The following is a 14,838-nucleotide window of genomic DNA, read 5'->3' as shown; positions in this document are numbered from 1 at the left end:
TAAATATGTTCCAGGTCAGCTGCGTCACATTTTAATCATGTCTTTCCGCTCCGTGAAGGCTTCGGGGAAGACTAGCAGTTTATTATTCTCGTCTACATTTTTTTTATTAGTCCAAGTCGATCTCCAGCGATAATCGGGGCCGAATCTGAAGCATTCGGGTTGTACCTAAATTCATCAAGCGAGGTGGTGCAATGGTTTCGAGAATTTGTATTCGCGAAAAGAATAAGCTGTACCACCCTATCTGACGTTTTCCGTGGTTTCCGTAAATTAGATCAGACAATTACTGGGATGGTTGCCGGAAAAACCCATGGTCAGTCTTTTCCTCCATCCTTCCAGTCATAGCAAGTATGCCGTTCTTGTAACCTTGACGTCAAATTTGTGTTAAATTCTAATTTGTAAATGGGTGCCTGAAGAGATGTTCTTGGAATTGTGTTTCCGTTGGCCATTAGGCCTATTGCTTCGCGTGACTGACAGTTCAGTATTCTTCGAATTGTGTTTCCGTTGTCCATCAGGCTTTTTGCATCGAATGTTTTATAGTTCAGCTTTCTTGGTATTCTTTGCCGTGATCTCTCCTTCTCAAAGAAACCTTGACCTGTTTCTTCGCTTCGTGGAGGAGTGCTGCATATGGTTCAAAACATTGGCATTGTAATCCTTAATTAGTTTTACGGAAGACGTTGTCTAATGCCAAAAATGTCTTTCTTGAGGTTCAACCCAACAAACCTTGATAAGACTCATGTGTCTTCCTTTGCGTTCGCTCGATGTTTCTATTGAACGTGTATCACATACTTAGGTGCATAAACGCATCTACACTAGACTCGAATGAGGGGGCTCTATTGTAGCAAGTATTTACTGTCGGTACTCACCAGGATCCTCATTGCTGCTTGTGTGTTGTGCTGAGAGCGAGCAATGACTGATACTCTTCCGAGGCAGCAGTGAGCTTTTATACCCGTAGCAGGCCAAATACCCGCCTACTCCCCCACATTCACCAGAGCGCAATTACGGCGTCCGGTTTCACAGAAACTGCACAGCTACGTAACTACCTCCGCTGATACAGGAGCTATGTGGAGCTATGGAAAGTAGTAAGATGTCAATACAAAAGTGAAGAAGATCTCAGATCTGCTGGTACTCAGAGTGCAACAGAAAATCAGTGATCACAACGCCGTTACGGCATCACTGAATATGGCTGTAAATATTAATATAAAGAAAGGCAGGAAGAACCTCTAGCTTAGGAGGAGTGACAAGAAACAGATTTCAGGTTAACTGAAAGGCCAGCACGAAGCAATCATCTCGAGCACTAACAGCGTTGAGTTTCTCTGAGAATTACATTGAACAATTACTTCATGAGCCCACACGAATTGTAAATGGTTGTGAAAACACGCTTGACCTCTTAGCCACAAATAATCCTGATCTAATAGAGAGCGTCATGACGGATACAGGGATTAGGGAACACAAGGAGGCTCAAAACCATATCAACCAAAACCACTAAAAATAAACACAAAATATATCTATTTAAAACAGCAGATAAAAATTCGCTTGATGCCTTCCTAAGAGAGAGTCTCCATTCTTTCCAAGCTAATTATGTAAGTGCAGACCAGATACGGCTCAAATTCAAAGATACAGTATCGACAGCAATAGGTGGCTCCATACCACATAAGTTAATAAGAGATGGGACTGATCCATCGTGGTACACAAAACACGTCAGAACACTGTTGCGGAAGCATGCCAAATTCAGAAGAACGCAAAATGCCCAAGACTGGCTAAGTTTCACGGAAGCTCGAAATTTAGTGCGGACGTCAATGTGAGATGCTTTTAATAGTTTCCACAATGAAACATTGTCTCAAAATATGGTAGGAAACCCAAAGAGATTCTGGTCGTATGTAAAGTACACCAGTGGCAAAAAACAGTCAATACCGTCACCGCGCGATAGCGACGGAAATGTTACCGATGATGGTGCACTAAAGCGGATTTACTAAATACAGTTTTCAGTAATTCCTTCACGAAAGAAGACGAAGTAAATATTCCAGAATTCGAAACCAGAACAGCTCATAGCATGAGTGACATAAAAGTGGATATCTTAGGTGTTGCGAAACAACTCAAATCACTTAAGAGAGGCAAGTCTTCCGGTTGAGATGGTATACCAACCAGGTTCCTATCAGAGTATGCAGACACACTATCGCCTTTATTGATAATCATATACACCTGTTCCTTAAAACTGGAAAGTAGGACAGGTCAAGAAAGGAAATAGGAGTAACCCATTGAATTACAGACCCATATCACTGACCTAAATTTGCAGTAGGATTTTGGAGCATATACTGTACTCGAACATTATGATTCACCTTGAAGAAAAAAACTTATTGATGCAAAACCAACACGGATTCAGCAAATACCGTTTACTGTGCAGCACAGATAGCTCTTTCAAAAAATGTTCAAATGTGCGAAAAATATTATGGAACTTAACTGCTAAGGTCATCAGTCCCTAAGCTTACACACGACGTAACCTAAATTATCCTAAGGACAAACACACACACGCATGTCCGAGGGAGGACTCGAACCTCCGCCGGGATCAGCTGCGCAGTCCATGACTGCAGTTCCTCAGACCGCTCGTCCAATCCCGCGCGGCAGAAAGCTCTTTATTCCCACGAAGTAATGAGTGCTGTCGACTAGGGATCTCAGATCGATTCCATATTCCTAGATTACCGGAAGGCTTTTCATACCGTTCCTCACAATCGACTATTACTCAGATTGCGAGCATACGGGGTATCGTCTCAGTTGTGTGACTGGATTCGTGATTTCCTCTCAGAGAGATCACAGTTCGTAGTGATAAATGCTAAATCATGGAGTAGAACAGAAATGATATCTGGCGTTCCGCGAGGTAGTGTCATAGGCCCTCTGCTGTTCCTGATTTACATAAATGATCTAGGTGATAATCTGAGTAGCTCCCTTCGATTGTTTGCAGATGACGCTGTAATTTACCGTCTAGTAAAATCATGAGACGATCAATTCCAATTACAAAATGATCTAGAGAGAATTTCTGTATGGTACGAAAAGTGGCAACTGGCACTAAACAAAGAAAAACACGAGGTCATCCAAATGGTTACTAAAAGAAATCCGATAAATTTTGGATATACGATAAATCGCACAAATCTAAGGGCTGTCAATTTGACTAAATGCCTAGGAATTACAATTACGAACAACTTAAATTGGAAAGACCACATAGATAATATTGTTGGGAAGACGAAACATAGACTGCGCTTTGTTGGCAGAACACTTAGAAGATGGGACAAATCTACTAAAGAGACAGCCTACATTACACTTGTCCGTCCTCTACTGGAATATTGCTGCGCGGTGAGGGATCCTTACCTGATAGGATTGACGGAGGACATCGAAAAAGTGCAAAGAAGGGTAGCTCGTTCCGTGTTATCGCCCAATAGGGGTAAGAGTGTCATTGATATGATACGCAAATTGGGGTGGCAGTCACTGAAACAGAGGCGGTCTTCTTTGCGGCGATATCTATTTACGCAATTTCGATCAACAACTTTCTCGTCAGAATGAAAAAAAAAATATTTTGTTTACACCCACCTACGTAGGGGGAAATGATCATCATAATAAAATAAGAGAAATCAGAGCTCGAACGGAAAGATTTAGGTGTTCCTTTGACCCACGCGCCATTCGAGAGTGGAATGGTAGAGAAGTAGTATGAAAATGGTTCGATTAACCCTCTCCAGGCACTTAAATGTGAACTGAAGAGTAACCATGTAGATCTAGATGTAGATGTAGGCATATTCAACAGCGTTGTACGAAGACATGCTGACAATTAATGCTTCTGAATTTCTTTTGTGAAAACTCTTAAAGCTTTTTAAATAAAACAAACGTTATTAAAGTTCTACATCTTTATTCGTCACGTCTAGATATCTGCAACCCTCTATTGCGAGACGGCTCCGAATTGTTGTGTGTAACATGGCGGTGTATGAGAAACATGTCCTGTAATTGAAGTTCTAATTCGAAGGCTCCCTCCACGCGTGGAGCGCCTTCTCCTTGAGTATGACAATGGCAAACAGCACACGAGGGTGGCGACATCTGTAACAATAGGACGCCTTTGGTTCACTGTCATCGATCATCCTCCATACAGTCTCGACTTGGCCCCATCAGATTTTCATCTGTTTCCCAAGCAAGCGAACACCATCGAGGGCTTCAGTTTGACAATGTTGATGCGGTGCAAGTAATGGTAAGGTTGGGGTTCCGTCAACAAAGTAAAAATTTCTTTAGTGGTGGTATCAACAAACTGGTCTCTCCTTTCAAATAGTTCAAATGGCTCTGAGCACTGTGGGACTTAACTTCTGAGGTCATCAGTCCCCTAGAACTTAGAACTACTTAAACCTAACTAACATAAGGACATCACACACATCCATGCCCGAGGCAGGATTCGAACGTGCGACTGTAGCGGTCGCACGGTTCCACACTGTAGCGCCTAGAACCGCTCGGCCACCCAGGGCGGCTCTCTCCTTTCGAGGAATATATTCGTCACCAGGGTAACTAAGTTAGGAAATAAATCTGTAAACATGAAGAGTAAAGATGTAGAATGCTAATAATGTGTGTTTTATTTAAAAAGCTTTAAGAGTTTTCGCAAAAACAATTCGGATGCTTTACATTTAAGCACGCCCTCATACAATACGCTTTACAGCTATGAGCCGAGCAGAGTTGTGAGGGAAGAAAAAAAAACCTGTTGTTCTTCACCAGCCATATTAGGAAGCTGCTACGAAGTCAAAGAAAGCTTCATTGCAAATTTAAACGTAGCCTCACGGAGAAACAAATACCAAAGGAAACAGAAAACAGCGCATTGGGAGCTATGCGTGAAGCTTTCAACGTATTCGAAAGCGAAATTCTGTCTACCGACTTGACAGAAAACCCTGAGAAGTTTTAGCGTTGTGACAAATCAGTAAGCTAACCTAAACCATTTTTGCAGACACTCGGCAATCATAATGGCTTTGATACAGAGGACGACACATGAAAGGCCGAAATACTAAAAGCCTTTTTTCAAAACTGTTGCACAGAGGAATATCGCACTGTAGTACTTCCTTCAACTCGTCGCGTGAACGGCAGAATGGATGATAATGAAATAAGAAGCCATGAGATAGAAAATAAATTGAAATGACCCAACATTGCACCTGATAGGATACCGAAACGATTCTACAGAGAATGTGTGAAAGAACATTCCCTGTTTCTAACAGCAGTGTACTGTAGGTTTTTGCCGACCGTTGTGGTCGAGCGGTTCTAGGCGCTTCAACCTGGAACTGCGTGACCGCTGCGGTTGCAGGTTCGAATCCTGCCTCGGGCATGGATGTGTGTGATATCCTTACGTTAGTTAGGTTTAAGTAATTCTAACTCTAGGGGACTGATGACCTCAGATGTTAAGTCCCATAGCGCTCAGAGCCATTTGAACCATTTTTTTGTAGGTGTTTGCAGGAGAGAAGTGTTCCTGATGTCTGGAAAAAAGTACAGATCATTTCTGTTTTGAGGAAGGATTATCAAACACATGCACAATCTTTAGTCATATGCCTCTGACATCGGTCAGTTGTAGCTCGGGTATTAAGATATTTATTGGGACCTAAAATCTCTGCCGTCTCAAAATGCGTCCCTAAGACACTGGGCGTCTGAAATCCACTTCGCTCTGTTCCTCCAAGATAAGCAAAAGGCGGTAGATATCAGGTCTCAGATGGATGCCGTGTTCCTTGACTTTCGGAAGACATTCGATACAGTTCCGCACTGCCGTCTAATGAACAAAACGCGTGTGTATGGAATATCAGGTCAGTTGTGTTATTGCACTGAATAGTTTCTAGCAAACAGAAGACAAGTTATTCTCAGTTAAGTCTTCAGATGTAAAACTGACTTCAGGGGTACCCCAAGGAAGCGTTATAGGTCCATTACCTTAAAAAATAGTAGACAACATCGGAAGTTCCACGAAGCTTTTCGCGGGTGGTACTATTGTACAAGGAGAAGACGCAACACTAAAAAATTATAGCGAAGACCTGCAGAGAATCGACGCTTTGTGCAAGGACTGACAGTTGACCCTCAACATAAACATATATTGAAATGCCAATACTTTGTGACCACTGCCCACCGCGACATTATATGCTGCCTGGTGGCTCTGCGGGTACGTGACAACAAAAGTATGTAAGCGGACCAGACCCGGACGGGGGAACACCCAGCGAAGATATGGGCTGCAAATGGGGTAATCGATTGAGATAGGCGACTTAGAAAACGGGCAGAGTATTATTACCCAGAGCCTCTGAACGATTTTCTCGAAAACGGCGATGCTGCTTGATTGTTATCGTGCTACTGTCTTGAGCATCTACGGAAAGAGGTAGAAGGACAGTGAAACTACCACTAGCCGCTAAATAGTTGGACAATGTTACTTAAAATCCGTCTTGATTGCAAATTTTTTATTCATATGACCGATTTCGGTCCATTCAGAACCATCTTCAGATCTGATATTTCAGTTACAGGAGTAGCCCGTCCAAATCCAGCAACTTTCACATGCTACGTCACATGACTAGTGCATTAGACATTACTTAACGTAAGAACGAGACTTATTGCCAACTGGGTTCTTAGGAAAATTCCTGAGTTAAATTGGAAAAAAGAGGACTTGTCATTTGACAGCTCCTCTTCTTGCACGAATCTCTCTGCCGCTTGATGGGAAAAGTGCTGCTCACTCCCTTTCATGTGTTTGTAGCAGTGGCAAAATAGCCAACCATGGCACTGATAGTAACGATAAAAGCTCTGAATTCGTTAAAAAAAACTGAAGACCTGAAATTGAAGAAAGTAAATATCGAGTAACATGAGCATTCGAAAGAAGAACTTGTTCCAAACAGGTGCAGATTACAGATAATTATGTTTAATAATATATTATTCATTTATTCGGGTTGTATACTTAAGTTTAATTATTGATATTTACGAAACTTTCGCTCCTTTTCACATTAATGTAATCTTAAAACATACTTATGTTCCATTTATGAGAAAAATAAATATTGAATTCATGCCGCCTTATTCGTTCACGAACCCACCGAATACATTGCTGAGTGATGGCTGCAATGTCCTCTTAAAAGATCAATATCAAATAGTAATTGTCCCGTTTTTCCTACCTACAAATGCAAAAGAACATGTTTCATTAAAATATCTAATGATTCAAAGGTCTTATTATTGAGCGAGTTTAATTGAGTAAGTAAAAATGGACAGGACACTTATCTGAGTTCCCTCATAGGGCCTTACATGTCAAAGATCATAAAACAACAGAATAATAGTTTCCAACACCGACCAATATATCAATAGTTTTATTCCGACTTAGGTTAAAGTTGGTTTCCGAGACCCTGTCGTCTGCAAAAAGGCATTTCCCGCAATTCCAGGCATTATTAAGCGGTGACTGGAAAGACTTTGTCCAGGAGGGTGTGTGTTCCCTATCAGATGGTCTAGGAAAACACAACCAACAGCGCAAGATTCCACAGGATACCAATGTTTTAATAGGGCAATTTATTCGTTCATTTTCGTTCAGAGTTGCTCATTATGGGAAAACTGGTAGAAGAAAGAAGTATCTGTCTTGCGACTTATCAGTTACGAGGTTATGGTAGCTATTCATGCAGAAATATGTTACAGATATGTACTTAATTTATCAATATATGAAATCTAGAGGAGCTGATAAGTATACACTCAATCCGAAAGAGAAATACGATTATTTTTACTGTTATTTCAAAGATCTCTTCAGCTACGGATTTAGCCGACCTAAAGTGGATATACGTGGTAATTGTGAACAATTTAAACTCAACATTGAAACAAACATAGCTTCAAAGGTACAACCGGAAAAGGAGCTATAACTTCGCAAGTTAAGAGTGAAAGAGTTTTATATCAGTGTGGAAAGTTGTGAAGAACTAGTTAAAGGCAGAAGAAAGCAAAAGCAGAACATTCGAGTGCCACATATAAGCGTTGGGGAGATGTTGTCTTACAAGCAACATTGAATTTTTGTTTCTGGTATACACAGGTTTTTACATGATAAAGCCTTCTTCTATATGCATGATGAGACACCTGCTAGGAAAAGCGCAAACTAAGTTGCTTCTCTGCTAATGAGTTTTACTGAAAATCGTATAGCTACTACTGTAAGAAAACTGTTTTCTTAGAGGCTTCTACACGCCAAAATAGGAATCAAACAGTTGTTTATTTTGGTACAGTTTGGTCTACAACAGTAATGTTTCTGTAGTACGCCATATGTTTCCTGCACATGGTCGTTCATGCATGGCACGCGATCGAGACTTTTTGTAATTAAAAAAAAATCAAGATACGGCGTATACCCCTTGACAATGGTCGATGGTATGACATGTCACGTACTAGTCCGACAATGTAAGTGTCCCAAATATGTACTAATGGTATAATTTTCGATTTTGCTAATAATTGTAATTCCTTTTTCAAAAAATTTGTTGTAGTAAATGGGAATAATTGAGCTGTGGCTTTACATAAAATGTTTGCGTTCTCTGCAACAGTAAAATGTCTAATAATAGCTCCCCATTGCAGGGGCATAGTTACGTACGTTTTCTCACTTCTAAAAACTGGTAGGCATCCTACTACGTCAGGTGCGCCCCCAGACTACTTTGACTTATTACCAATAAAAACTGCCAAGGCCAATGATGTTGCTAAAATGCTTGAATTCATGCCTTTAGAACACCATGATTATTTCAAGATCATTGTTGGGCGATTTTCTGACAGAGGACAACCAAACCGCAAGATTCAGAAAGTGAAGCATGGGATACGGACTGATTCCAGTTTTGCTTGTAATATCGTTTTTGAAACCACTAGAATGAATCTGATTTTGTTCAGTCATACAATGTAGGCTTTCACGGCCGGTGCTGTCTTCAATTAAAACTTCCGGGCTGAGAGGCCGTGGTCGACGTATGAAATTTCCACCTGACGTTTCGTCTCCATCTGCGGGAGACATCTTCTGAGGTCGTCCGGCTACTGCCACTGAGGCTCCATTTACAGAGCGCATAGAGGGCACCACCATTCGTCACGTGATGCCGACGGTATGCCTATCTTTGGAAGGCGTCATCATTCTCGATTAAGAGTAATCGATTGTCATTTTGCTGGTGCAACGTCGACAGCCATATTTTGTCTAACTTTAAAACTTCCTCTATTCTATTAAAATTGTTATGGTGTTTGTGAATCTCTATTGCTTCTCTATACATGCACGCATGGTAATGGGATGTTCGTGCTAGAACGCTTGTCTCATTAAATTTAATTTCGTGATTCTCATCTCGAAAAACATGCTCAGCTACGGCCGATTTTGCGGTGTGTCCTAAGCGACAGTTTCTTTTATGTTCGGCTAAGCGGGTGTTTATATTTCTTTTCGTTGTTCCAATATATACTTGTCCACAACTGCATGGAATTTTGTATACCGCACGTGTTGTAGGGGGTGTCGGGCGTCTTTTGCAGTTCTTAAATATTCCTTAATTTTCTTGGTGGGTCTGAAGATTGTTTCGATCCCATACTTTGCCAGGACTTTCTCGATACGGCAAGAAAACTTTTCCAGTAGGTGACCGTTCTTGCTCTGGACTTCTGGCTTCTTTTCTTCTTCGATGGAGGGCTCGATCAATTTCCTTGCTGGTATATCCATTTTTCATGAAGGCTGACCTTATGTGATTTAGTTCATCTTGTAAGTAATCCGGCTCGCTGATTTTGTTTGCTCTGTCCACCAAGATTTTTTCGTAGGATGATGTTTAGATTCTTTGTGGAGGTATCGATTCGTGTGGATGTTCCTTCTATATACCTTGTGGCCCAGCGTCCCATCCACCCGTCTAATTACCGACACATCCAGGAAATTGAGTTAACCGTTGCTCTCTTTCTCCATCGTAAACTGTATCTTCGGGTTAATGCTGTTCAGATGCACCAAGAAGACATCCAACTCTTCTTCACCATGCGTCCACACCACAAGCGTTCTAGTACGAACATCCCATTATCATGCGCGAATCTGTAGAGAAGCAATAGAGTTTTACAAACACTATAACAATTTTAATAGAAAAGGGGAAGTTTTAAAGTTAGACAAAATATGGATGCCGACGTTGCGCCAGCAGAATGACAATCGATTACTCTTAATCGAGAATGATGACGCCTTCCAAAGATAGGCATACCGTCGGCATCACGTGACGAATGGTGGTGCCCTCTATGCGCTCTATAAATGCTAGAGTACCTGGAGCCTCAGTGGCAGTAGCCGAACGACTTCAGAAGATGTCTCCCGTAGATGGAGACGAAACGTCAGGTGGAAACTTTATACATCGACCACGGCCTCTCAGCCCGGAAATTTTAACTGAAGACTGATTCTGTTCAGTTATGTTTACTTGAGTGTGTCGTTGTACAAAGCGATTAAATATTAAGTACTGGTAATTTTCATACCGTGTACTTATTCAAAATGGGCCTTCCTGTTCAGTGCAAAAGGGGAACTTGTTGACAGTTTTTGAACTCATTTTACAGACTGTAAAACTTCCTCGAATTCAAAGATTTCTTCTAATGATGTAACGATTTACAGCACCCTAAGTGTACAAAAAATTTAAGCATACTGCAAAATTATGTATTTTATAAAGTTCTTTTTGTTTTTCTCAAAATTGCTGATAAACTAGTTCCCTTCCTGATCACAAACCTTTATTTATGAGAGATGACTATTCGCGATACTTCCAGATCCGTTAATCTGGTCTACTATTTAGGCGACAGATGTCGGAGCTAATGCTATGCAGGAAGTTGTGGCTTTCTTGCGCTAAGAAAATGTAATATCCACTCCTACTGACGTGAAACATTACAATTTATAGTTCGTATGCCTCATGAAAGACATTTAAATAAGGAACAGACACTGCAAAAATAATTTGGACCACGAAGTGGAGATAGGACCAGGGAAAACAACTTTAAATAGGATTAGTGTCACATATAAAATAATAATAGCAATGTTTTACGTACCTTTATTCTTTTTAATCATCTCCAAAATTCGCACGTTTCAGTATGCAATATTTAATTGTTGAATAATATCTTCAATCTTTTACATCTTCAGATCTACTCATAATTAATTCCATTGGTCTGAATTAATTTCAGTCAAATCAAATTAATTGTGCTGTTTGAAACAGTGACGACTATAACCATTATTTTTCCCGTTTCTCACTAATGGCGGAATGGAGCTCCCTAAAAACTGATACACTAAGGAAAGGAAAACTTAAGAAGGCAGTCACACATGTGTTTCTGATCCTCATCTGTTAGTTTGGGTAATCACAGATCGAGATTATTTAAGGCGGTTCCTGATTGAAGCGCCTAGAACCGCTCGGCCACATCGGCCGGCCGAATGATCGCTCCTGTCACATCCCCGAATATTAATCATTCCTCCTGGGATATCCTGTGTATTAATGCAGGTAATTGTGTGTACTGTAGTGTAATAATATTCGATTTAATTCGACTGTACTTTCATGATTTCCTATGAATGTGTACTAGTAAAAAAAAATTCTTTTCTCTTTCGAAGTACAAAAATTTAATAATGAAGTTAAGTATTAATTTAAAAGACGTGCTCCTTATTGTCGTAAACTTATCTTGATCATTTCTATCTCCTTAAGTTCACATGGATAATATCGTTAGACACCTCTTCCCATTTTACTTCTATTTAACTAAAAGTTTACAGCAAATTATGTTATGTCAGCAGCGCTTGTCTGTTAGTGCAGATATACTTGCTACGGCACGCTACTTTTGTGAAACCTCGTTGTGTAACATAATCAGACATGTCCTAATACATCTGCTGTTTCTATTTGGTTTCTGATACTACTGCTAAATCCCTCCTACAACTTTTTCTCGTCCTTCAAAATTTTTAACCTCTTTGTGATATTTTGTTGTTATAACAAACCCCGCTATTTGAAGCTATCTAGCGTACCTTCCATAGTGGAATTATGAACGCTGTTAGAGTAAACCAAGTAGCGGAGTTCCATTTTTGCACTCTCCACGTTAACATTGCTTCTTTAGATAGTTTGACTTTACTATGGCTCCAAATAGTCCGTCTGCCCCTTCTCTCCGCTTCTCAAGAATGTGAAACATGCTGTAAGGGATTTCTTGCAATAAGACAGTAAATTCAAGACAACATGCAAACTCAAAACATGTATAAATTCGAGGTATCAACACACATTATTTTATTTCCATTATTTGTTAATTTCTTAATTAATTTTGAAGTATCTCAGTATACATACAAATGTTCTGTGAACATAAAATGTAGCGCTATATGTTAGTGTCGTGATCAACTGCTTATGTAAATGTTTTTATTTTTCTGTACAAAGTTGTAATTTTTCTCTTTATCACTTTTTATACTTTTCTTTAAGGATTAAAGAAAAACGTTTTTGATAACATTTAGAAATTAAGTACAGCAAACAGGTCAAAAACGTTTAGTATTTTTGAAAGAGATGAGCCGTCTGTTTCTGGCAGTGAGGGAATTAGTGTGCTTTTCCATGCAGCTGTGTGTGTTTGTGGAAGACATATAGTTTTATAAATACGTGTGGAGGTTATGTATTGAGGTGATACATTGAGGTGATGGAGGAAGATGTTTATCACAATGATTATTAACCATCAACTCGACACAGAGACACTGAGGAAGAGAGAGTAAAATGCTAGTCAGACACTATAGTCATGATATCCACTTCAAAACGCACCTGCAAAGATAAATAGGCCAATAAACCTCGTAAAGTGTAGTTCTGAAACATTACTATGAACTTCGATTTTCATCAATTAAAAATGATTTCAGCAAATTTACCTGTTGTACCATTTCCTCCTTTCTGCGTAATGTTTGTGGTTATTTCGTAAAAATCAGAGCAGATTGATACGTGCGGTTTTAAATACGCTTGCAGGCGTCAGTCGCAACCTATTGCAATGTTAATGTAACGTAGCTGTTTATATTCTGAATATTGGTTTGGAACACGACGCATATTTTGAATGCGAGTAAATGCGTCTAAAATATATGTAGCGTGACTTAATCTCAATACACAGGCAAAAAGTTATTTATTATTGATGGAAATGTTACTCTCTCTTTCAATGAATGACAATGAAACGTAAACTGCAACTAACTCAGCGATAATATAGAGCATGAAATGATTTCTTTTCCCAGCAAATTAATCTAATGTTACGCAGAAAGAAATTATGTACATACACCGGCGTATTTTTGAAATAATTGCAAAGAATTTCTTTAACTTTATCTCTTTAAGAATTGGGTTAACATTTTAAACCTTTCAGTTAACTGAAAATATTTTAAACCAGAGGTGAAGCTTTACCTATGCCCTGCGGTGTTAAATCTCTGAATAAGTTTCGTAATAAAAAATATTAACTAACTTTAATATTGAAAACTGACTGTAAAAATTCATAAAATTACTTAGAATTATTTTCCTTTGTGAGTGAATCTCGCAAATACTGAAATACTTTTCAGTCCACTTAATGGTGGACTAGGCGTCATCGAAACAGTTAAAGCCAGATGGGCAAACGACAGCAATGTTATTATTACCTTTACATAATTTCAAGTGGAGGGAGAGGTATTTTTGAAAGGAAACGTAAGATACTTCAATTGACAATAAACTGTAACCTTGAAGCTCATACAGATAGCTTGTTATACATACGTCGATCCACAGGAGAGAGATAAAAAGCGACAAACAGAGAACAAACAGATGTGACCAACATTATATTACACTTTAAGTTCCATTCTTTCATGGAACCTACTGAAATATAGTATTCTTTATCTTTTAGAGTAGTGAAAAATATTTACAATATTTGTCACATAATATTATTAGACTCGAGGAAATGGCATATAATGTTACCGGCATTATTGTCTCTGTTTACATTACATTCATATCGGCTGAATAAATTGCGCCATTAAAAGAAATGTTCAAATGTGTGTGACTGCCTAAGAAACCAAACTGCTGAGGTCATCGGTCCCTAGACTTTTCACTACCTAAACTAACTTATGCTAAGAACAACACCCACCCATGCCCGAGGGAGGACTCAAACTCCGGCGGAAGGGGTCGCGTAATCCGTGACATGACGCCTCTAACCGTGCGGCCACTCCGCGCTGCCAATCGCGCCATACATTGGATAGACTTGCAGGTGACGCCACACGATGTAAATAGTTTTTAACCCACGGTACTAAAACAATATTAATTATTGTTTTCAAATGGAAATGCAAATTTGCTTCGACAATGTTTCTTGACCCTGTGCCGAGTGTGGCACTGTTTGGATATAGCCTTCTAAGTTGGCAGCACTTCCTGTACTTTGCTGATAGCGAATGAAGCTTGTCTCTCTGGTTCGGAATTGATTTTCTTTCTGTGTCCTGTGGGCAGTGAGTGGAGCCATGGGGACAAAGGTGGTTGTCGGGAGCTGAAAGCGGCTCTGTTGATATGTGACCGTTCGCACACACGGAGTTAGTGTGGACTTGCAATACTAAGCACTCATGAGACGCTGTAACCTGTGGCTTATGGATTTGTTAATAGTGTCTATGTTCCATCTGCGTCAGCCACATGGAGCTGTATCCTGGACAAGATGTGTTGATCGTGATAAGCAACGTTCAGTTGTGAACAGGTGCTATAATCTGATGGATACAATAACTCTAATTATATAATAACTTAGCCATGTGCAGTGTGTCGATAGACTTTGTTGATAACTGCCGGTACTGAGCCAGTGGCCCAAAGTGTTTTATGTTTCCTGTATAATTTTACGGACTTTGATCGATTGTATGTGATGGCAGTATTCATATGACAGACATCCAGGCTCCTGGAAAGGGAAAGCTTCGGTCTTAATTTTATGTCC

At 39.8% G+C, this 14,838-nt stretch overlaps 1 protein-coding gene across 1 annotated transcript in view; it reads right to left on the bottom strand.

Annotated features, from left to right (window-relative positions):
• Window positions 1-14,838, bottom strand: part of LOC124776048 — a 137,453-nt gene that overhangs the window by 43,831 nt on the left and 78,784 nt on the right. The window contains exon 8 of the mRNA XM_047250888.1: window positions 864-937. Within this exon, the coding sequence (XP_047106844.1) occupies window positions 864-937 (74 nt within the window). The remainder of the gene's footprint in view (window positions 1-863; window positions 938-14,838) is intronic.

Source organism: Schistocerca piceifrons, chromosome 2 (genome assembly GCF_021461385.2).
Source record: "Schistocerca piceifrons isolate TAMUIC-IGC-003096 chromosome 2, iqSchPice1.1, whole genome shotgun sequence".
NCBI lineage: Eukaryota > Metazoa > Arthropoda > Insecta > Orthoptera > Acrididae > Schistocerca > Schistocerca piceifrons.
Note: the sequence above shows the minus strand (reverse complement) of the source record. Positions and strands in the feature narration are given on the sequence as shown.